Source organism: Globicephala melas, chromosome X, assembly GCF_963455315.2.
Source record: "Globicephala melas chromosome X, mGloMel1.2, whole genome shotgun sequence".
NCBI classification, from domain to species: Eukaryota; Metazoa; Chordata; class Mammalia; order Artiodactyla; family Delphinidae; genus Globicephala; species Globicephala melas.
The window spans coordinates 42,900,877-42,909,177 of record NC_083335.1 but is presented as its reverse complement, the minus strand read 5'-3'; the positions used below and the strand labels follow the sequence as shown (position 1 = coordinate 42,909,177).

The window sequence follows — 8,301 nt, the reverse complement described above, 5'->3', positions numbered from 1 at the left end:
ATGTATTCTTTTCTGATATATTCGCCTTTTGTTTTCCTTTTTGAATTAAAAAAGATTGGTTTGCCACATCACAGGCAAGGTGTCAACCTTGAAGGGCAGCAAATTTTAAAAATATCAAATCTCAATGTATCTTATGTATGCATGAGGAATGGTAGTTACAGCTTGTGTTAGATTTTTTCCTACAAATACAAACAAAAGCCATACAGAATAGTCCAAAGGAACCAAAGTTTCCTCAGTTTCACACACACAAAAGTGCATACACTGCTTTGCTTCTCATAATTTAATCAGTTTGGCTGGCTGGCATCACTGTCAAAGTACCAACTTGGATTCTGACAGGAGGTTAAAAACATCATCTCAAAGAATCCTGTGTGAACTCTGAGGAAAAACAGAAATGGCATTTATACCTTGTATTAGGGATTTATTTTCCATAAAAGTTTGATGCCTACAACGTAAACCCAACACCTCACAGGAATAGGCCAAAGCTGCCAAGCTTTCCACATTTTCAGAAAATATACCCTGTGGAGCTCTGCTTCTCAAAGTGGAGCTGAGAGCCGCCTTGCAGTGGGCAACCTGGTGCCTGGAAGTGAGACAACCCACAGGATAGCTTTGGCACACTGCAAAGGTGGAGGTGGATTTTACAGCCCAGTGTGCACATGCACACCTTAACTAGAAGGGACTTTTGTAATTGGCCATCCAAAATAAACCCACCTTAAAAATAAATACACCAACCCACCTTAAGGGCAAGGCAGTGTGTTTTTTCTCTTCCTACTTTCCATATGTCCTGGGGTTTTTTTTCTTTTTAATAATGAGGAAAAATATTTAACTTTTAAAAAAACTGAAGAAAACTTTAAAAGGTTCTTCTAGGCCACCCTAGTGAAAAACAGCTATTTGAAAATTGCTGATTATCCTTAAAATAAATCTGATTGTCCTTTAAATCCTTCTTTAGCTTCACTTATTTCAATAACTCTGATTCACTGCATTTGGAAAGCCACTAGTTTTCAATTGTTTTATCCCTATACCTTATGTCAAAAGTCACCCATCAGGGTTTCCATGGTGGCACAGTGGTTAAGAATCCGCCTGCCAATGCAGGGGACACGGGTTCGAGCCCTGGTCCGGGAAGATCCCACATGTTGCGGAGCAACTAAGCCCGTGCACTGCAACTACTGATCCCGCAAGCCTAGAGCCCGTGCTCTGCAAGAGAAGCCACCGCAGTGAGAAGCCCGCGCACCACAATGGAGAGTAGCCCCCGCTCTCCACAACTAGAGAAAGCCCGTGCACAGCAACGAAGACCCAACGCAGCCAAAAATAAATAAAACATTAAAAAAGTCACGCATCAAATGTTTTAATGGAGAATATCCTTTCTCTGTAGTAACTCCAAGTACTTTAAAACATGTACCCCAAAATTCATTATTAATCTTTTTCAACTAGTAGTTTTTATCCACTTTCCTTATAACTGTGATTGATTCCCCTTTACCATCAAATTCAAGGACTGTGTGAATGTGTGGCAATCAGATGAGCTAGGTCCTACTAATGGATATAGAAAGAAACTCAAAACCAAAGAAAGAATTCCCCCATTCCAACTCCAATTTTAATTATTAATTTCCTTACTAGCCTGAAGGTACAAGTTATACCTCTCCCTATCCAACTTCTTAATGTAAACTATACAACAAAGAGTCTGATCTCTAGGAGAATGCTAAGCATATGCTATTTCATAGCAAGGAATGTAATCCTTTCACAGGGAATAGTTTATGTAAACAGGGACTTTTTTAAAATGAGAGTCAAGACCTCAGTTTTATATTTCATATCTAAAACTGTACTCCAAGTAGAAATATGGGGCTTAGCTTTCTCAGTGGACAACAACCACCCCAGATTTTCCAAAAGTTAAACACAATGACTTTAGAGGAAAACACTATTTATTGTGTAAAAGATTTATATTTATTAATCAAAGGCACAAAACAAAACTAAGACTATTAAAAGTTAACCTTAATGTTGACAATTCTTATCAACCTGGTAAGGAAATACCAGCTAAAGCTAATGAAGATGAGTTGCTTTAAATTCCTAAGGAGAATACAATAACTCTTGGCACCATTAAGTAATAATTAGAACTTTTCAAACAATAGGGGAAATATAAATGTTAGTATAAATACCTAAATTTCGAGGCAAAGAAATGTAAAGTGTTAACTGTGTTGCAACCTGGTGTATCACAGAGGACTGGTAGTGCCTTTTATAGTCTTGGGTGCCTTAGAGGTCAGAGACTGTCATTACTACCGTTTGGCAACTCTGATGATGGGTGTTATTCAACCACTGGCTGGAATTAAATTACACAATGTGACTCTCTGCCTATCAGCAGAACAGAGACTAATGAAAACATTTTAACTTCTTGAGGCAAATTATACAATCACACCAGATAACCCTGGCTGGGAAAAGGTCCAGTTTGGAGGGATCAATTTTCGATCACACTACATTGACAGCAAACTCACAGTGACTTTCAAAAGCCACACACTGAGAAAAAAAAAAGTCAAGAGGAACACAGTATTGCTTCATTTACAATTTACTAAGCTCTTCCAGTGTTTCAGAGTGACATGGGGATTTCAACTATCTAACATGAATGGGACAAAAGGTGGACTTCGAACATATCAAGCAAATGTCTTGATCGAATCAGACTACTGGTATAGTTTTTCAATCTATCTGTAATAAATGTCGGTCTTCCATCCAGGCGATCTTGTAATTCACAGGGTTGGGGGTGGGGATGTTAATATCCTAAAATTAAAGAAAAAGAGTTAATTTACTTATAACCCAAATTTCAATATCTGTATTCCTTTCCACACATTTTAATCTAGTCTGCTAATGAAGACCTTCACGTGTTCCCAGTCAGTGGCTCAATTCAAATGTGAAGGGCGCCCCAGGGATTAATTCAGCCAGCTACAGTTCTCACGTTTTACCATTCAAATACTGAAGTTATTGAAGCACATGTTTCTCCAAAATCTAGTTAAGCTAGATGAGTTTATGGCTCTAGTAACAGTCCACCAGAGGACTGCAATAAATGAGAATTAGGTAAAAGACCAGGGGAAAATGCCGATATTGACCAAGAGCAGAGTGTACTTGCCAGGTCACTATTGGGATTCTTCACTTCTCTACACTAGGTCCAAATCTGTTAGAAAGGGGACCACTTAGGATCTTTAGGCTGACATGTGCAGGTAAACCCAGAGAGGCCCTTCTGTCCTTTTTGGCCATGACTTGTATTGAGACACAAGTGCCTATGCAGGGTTACACAGTAACAATAACATTTGAATGCACTGCTGGACATGACCTTCTTGGCAAACTCAGTCCATCCATCACATGTATAGGCTGGAGTAAACACTAACACTGAGAGAGCTGAGGATCAAAATGAACATACCTTAAAGTTGGAGAGGAACAGGCCCGTGTTATGCTGGTTACACTATCTCATACTGGTTATTTGTTATGGCACGAGAGAGGCAGTAGGCTAGAAAGATTCCAATCAGCTGGAAACAAAATACAAGCAAAATTAAACACACATATACATACAAAGCTTAAAGACCTCAGGATACAGGTATATTCTCCTTTCACTTCTAATTCACTACCAATTTTCTTAAGTTTTTTTCTAGAGTAAGCATATAAGTGAAGTCTAACTACTACTGTGATTGGAATTTCACAACCACCACTGACAAAAATCACTCAGGAAAATCTTGAAGTTTGGGGAAACTTTCCTTACTCTTCCTCTCAGTTATCAGAGCAAAAAGGATATGGCTTAGAATATGCATCTCATCAAGTAAAATCTCCATCTATCAAGGCAGAGATTCTCTTGGAGGATTCTAAAACAATGCTGTGATGATGAAAATATTCTGTAATACCTGTTCTGTCCAACACGGTGGCCACTAGCCACATAACTTTTGAAAGGTGGCTAGCAGCTATTAGTGCAGATTCAGACAGACCTAGCAGGGCAGGTCTTAGAGAACTCTGTAGTTGTGGAAAACAGTGTGGGAAAACATAAGATGCAAGACAACCAAAAATTGCAATGAAAAGAGCAAAACTACTACATCTCTACTGTGATGAGCAACTGAGGGTTTTGTGAAAATATGACTTCTCTAAAAATGCCCTTGCTAACCAGGGCCCTGAAGCCAAAACTGAAGCCTTCAAAGTGGAAATCTTGTAGCTTACACCTAACAAGCGTGATGAAACATTTCCTAACTACAAGGACTTACCTGGAAGCAAGCAACTCCAAAAGAAATTCCCGCAACAACTCCCATTTCTGATTCTATAATGGTCATCACCTTTATAAAACAACCCTAATGGAAGAGAAAAAAAAACATTAAGTACAGCTCAAACCATAATAAATACTTTGATCACACATCTCTGCGAAAGATACCTTAGCCTTTTATTGTTCTTTTATTAAAATTTATTCTTTCATAACAAATCCTGTCTCCTTTGAGGAACACAGGTTCCACCTTTTGGATTATGCATTTAAGTGTGAAATCAAGTCACCAATTTTCTGAGCTTCAGTTTCCTCATTTATTCAATGAGAATAACACCTGCTCTATCCTATTTCAGATTACATGTATTGTGAGTAAAAATTAAATTCTTTTTTTACTCCTTACTTCATTGTTTACTTTATCTGCATCTCTCTGAGGAGAACAACCTTCAAGTTTACAGCAGCTCTTGGGAAATCCTTTTTCTGAGTAATAATTAGTATCCTTCCAATCTCTATAGTCGGTGACACCACAACAACGCAACTGAAAAAAATCCAACAGAAGCATTTATAGTTCATATTACCACTTTGTAGTCAAACAATTTAACCATCATCTTAGATTATACTTGGTGATCTCTAGCTTAAGACATATTTTAAAGCAGCTGTTCTCTATTGGCATTATAATTCATGAGATTAGCACTTTGGGACTAGCCTTACTTTCACTGCTATAGTACAAATGGACAACGTCTGGTAGGCAGGGCCCTATCCTCTTCTCTGAGGGAATAAGGAATATGTTCCCCTCTTGAGAATCCACCACCTATGACCACTTACCGTAGTTTGAATCTTGTCTACTGCATCGCTTCTATAATCTCCCGTAGTGTTATATTGCTTTAAAGCTTTCTCATAATTATTCTTAAAACTGTTCTTAATCTACAGCAAAGAAACACAAGGCCAGTAAACAAAGATTTTAGAATGTTCTTTTGGTTTCTAGGTCAAATAAGAAATTCCCACATCTGACCAAATGGTCCTATCTTTGATAGCAGCAATGTGTATGGTAATTAACTTCTATGGTCCAATCCTGTCTTCTAAGCAATGTAAGTTTAGCTAAGGGGATTCCTAAGCAAAACATTCCAGTAAAAGATGATAACGACTAGAAGTTCAAAGTGCTGTGGGAACATATATTTATTCAAGTGGCAGCTTCCTTCTGCTGTATCTCCTCCCACCCTCAATCTTTCTTCACTTTCAATTGAGTACACATTTGATGCCTATGGGATTTTTAAGCTACAAAATCTCACTCTGGGAGAATGCACTACCACTTTGCACTACCACTCTCACTGATGAGCCTTCAGTACTCATTGAATGACTTCCTAACCCCAGATTTATTAAGGTTTTGATGAGTGGAGAAGGTATCAATTTTCTGTTATCAATTTTGTGCTTTAAATAGTTTCCTATCACTAAAGTTATAAATTGTACTATCTACACTTTAATAGGTACTTATACACAGAAAAATGACTGCAAATACAAATAATTATGGGTACCTTCAATTTTCTTCTGGTGACTATCAATCAGTCTTTACCAAAAAAGTGGGCTAGGTTTTTTTTTTTTTTTTACCAGAAAGTCATTACTGTCAGCTACAGGTTGAAAAAGTCAGCTTTAAACACAGCTGTAAGTGATTTTTTAAACTAGTGAAAGCTGTCGCTTAACTCTATTACTTAAATTTATCCAGCTTTATCTCTTAGAGGATAAATTTTCACATATTAAGGTTCCCAAACTCAGGCTTACCTCATGTCTGAAAACAAATCCTACGATGGCAGCGACCAGTTCAACCAAAAAAATAAGAGTCAGAAACATTGCATACTGCAGGATAAAAAGAAAAGTCCAAGTCAGTTTATACATCACAGCTGCAAAGGGAGTCAATGTTCATTCACATTTTTATGGAAAAGGGCAGGGAAAACACAAAGGTGGGAATTGGCAGCTACACTGTTACTTGCTAAGTTTTCATAAGGAAGAGGAAAAATCAAAAAGGGCCATGCCTAGTTCCAAGAAACAAAGCCTACAACATATAAGCCTTTTCAAAAACCAACAACCAATTCTAAGAAAGCAAGGACTCACCAGTTTTAGCATCCATGCAGAAGCTCGGCAGGTAGCAAAACAGCCAAAGGTGCCCAAAAGAATAATGACAGTGCCAGTACCAATGAGCACGAAGGGGACATTGGTGGCCTTTTCATTTAAAAGGGAAAAATAATTCTCTAGGCTCACCTTGCCCCAAATGCCAACAGCAAGAAGGATAACACCAGTGATCTATGTGGGAAATCAGAGAATTGAGAGTTACACACTGTATACAGCAACATCTTCAAACCACAAACCACTAGGTGTTTAAGAAACAATAGGTGTGAGAATTGATGTAGCAGTCTGTGGCCAAAGAGCTGTGGCTGGGATATGGTAGACAAGCGGGGTGGGGCTGTACACAAGAACAGGCCTTGATAAATCCACACGCTGGATCACTGTGGCCAGGACAAAACCAAGGGGCAGCTAGAGAAGGCACCTTGACAAAATTCTTAAACTTTATCTGTTTTTTTGCCCTAGGAATCAAAACTTAACTGTTTTACACCCGCCTTAGGAAGAAAACCTTTCCGCAGGTGGGGGTGGGGGCGGGGGGAGTGTTTCTAAGAGTTCCAGAAACTTTCCCCTTTCCCCCAGTTCAGTGATGAGCACAGGGTACAAAGGGATGGTACACAAAGCAAGCCCAAGGACAGACTGGCGGGAGTGGAGCCATTACCATACTTACCTGCAAAATACTCCCCTCTTATGAAGCAGTGGAAAGAAAAAGACTATTATGCAAGCGAGCCCTCACCAGGGCCGGGCAAGCCTTGCCTCTCCAATGGTCCGGGGACACCCTCTGTTTGCTCTGGGGGGATTCACTCCCTTACTCGCCCCCCGCATCGAATTCCAAAGCTAGGCACGTCTGGGTCCCGGCTCAGCCTCTCAGCTGCCGTCGCCCGACACCCCGACCCGCGCAGGCGAGATGCCCGAACCCGAGCTCGAGCCCCAGCACGTCGTCACCAGCGCCGGGGTCCCAGCAGCGACCGCCGCCCCAGCCCCACCAGCGCCTCACCTCCCCACTCCCGATCCGAGCTCCCTCCGCACGACCCCAGCCCGGGATCCCCTCCCGTCCCCGGGCGTCTCCGTGTCTCACCCAGAAGATGAATGTGTAGATCAAGAGGACGCTCTTGAAACAAGTGATGACCGGTTTGGTCTGCAGCCTCCGAGACGGGGACGCCATGACTAGCCCAAGACCCTGCCCCGCCGCGCCAGGCGATCGGAACAGAGTGAGCGAGGCGCGGAGCCCCCGAGTCTCCCCGGAAAGTGCCGAAAAGTTACGAGCGTCTGCGACTGAGAAGAGCCGGAAACACTGTACAGTTTTCTAGAGGGCAAGGTCCGGGAGGCTGTCCGGAAAGTGACGGCAATTTCCGAGCGCCCCCTGCCGAAGGTTGCCGAAAACTCTACACAAAAGGTTCTAGTGTCGGAAATTTCTTAGATCTTCAAAGGGGAGCTTGCTTCATTTTTTCGCTCAAGGAATCTTTCCCGCCCGCCACCCCTCCCCCTGACCTTATGACTATCATATTGTTTCTAGCACCAGCAGCACCAGCAGCGCTCTGAGATTCGGCCTCCCCGGCCCCTGGAGCCCTAGAAGGAGAAACAGAAATGGAAAGAGGTTAAAAGTGACCTAAGAATATTTTATGACATAGCAAAATACTCTCAAGATATATATTTCCAAAGAGAAACAAAAGCAGATCGCAGAGCGATACGTCCAGTCACATGTTTTTAGATAAAAACCGAAAGGAAAAGTGCAATTTACCTGAATGGTAGAATTACGCTGATTTCTTTCTCCTGTTTTGTGCTTTTCGATTTTTGAACATTGTTTTATGAGGTGGGGAGGGGGCATAAGAATAATAAGAAATAATCACTTGTACGAATTCCAAAGGTAGGTATGAAAGATAATGAATTTTAGAATTTCTCTACAAGAATTTGCCAAGCTCCTTTATCCCTCTCCTCCCTTATTCTCTGAGTAACTTGGGAGTTGAGGAAAAGTG

The 8,301-nt window shown here is 41.0% G+C and overlaps 1 protein-coding gene across 3 annotated transcripts; it reads right to left on the bottom strand.

The window, feature by feature from the left end:
• Positions 1-2,535: 2,535 nt before the first annotated feature.
• On the bottom strand, positions 2,536-7,756 carry TSPAN6 (tetraspanin 6). Of its 3 annotated transcripts, XM_070044707.1 has the most exons (9): positions 7,404-7,578; positions 6,996-7,012; positions 6,320-6,508; positions 5,990-6,064; positions 5,039-5,137; positions 4,617-4,751; positions 4,224-4,307; positions 3,398-3,503; positions 2,536-2,760 (listed from the first exon to the last, which is right to left on the bottom strand). In XM_070044707.1, exons 3-8 carry the CDS (start codon positions 6,329-6,331, stop codon positions 3,435-3,437), a joined length of 474 nt encoding a protein of 157 aa, XP_069900808.1. In that variant the 5' UTR covers positions 6,332-6,508; positions 6,996-7,012; positions 7,404-7,578; the 3' UTR covers positions 2,536-2,760; positions 3,398-3,434. The 3 variants fall into 3 exon arrangements, with proteins under 3 accessions (XP_069900808.1, XP_030696438.1, XP_030696440.1); XM_030840578.3 differs by lacking the exon at positions 6,996-7,012 and having other exon boundaries at positions 7,404-7,753; XM_030840580.3 differs by lacking the exons at positions 6,320-6,508; positions 6,996-7,012 and having other exon boundaries at positions 7,404-7,756.
• Positions 7,757-8,301: the final 545 nt, after the last annotated feature.

Excerpts from the sequence above, each read along its gene's own strand:
- TSPAN6 (XM_030840578.3), bottom strand. The coding sequence starts at position 7,490 with ATGGCGTCCCCGTCTCGGAGGCTGCAGACCAAACCGGTCATCACTTGT. Across the intron at positions 6,509-7,403 it reads TCTACACATTCATCTTCTGG|ATCACTGGTGTTATCCTTCT; the intron begins GTGAGACACGGA and ends TTTCCCACATAG. Across the intron at positions 4,752-5,038 it reads TAGACAAGATTCAAACTACG|TTGCGTTGTTGTGGTGTCAC; the intron begins GTAAGTGGTCAT and ends GATTTTTTTCAG.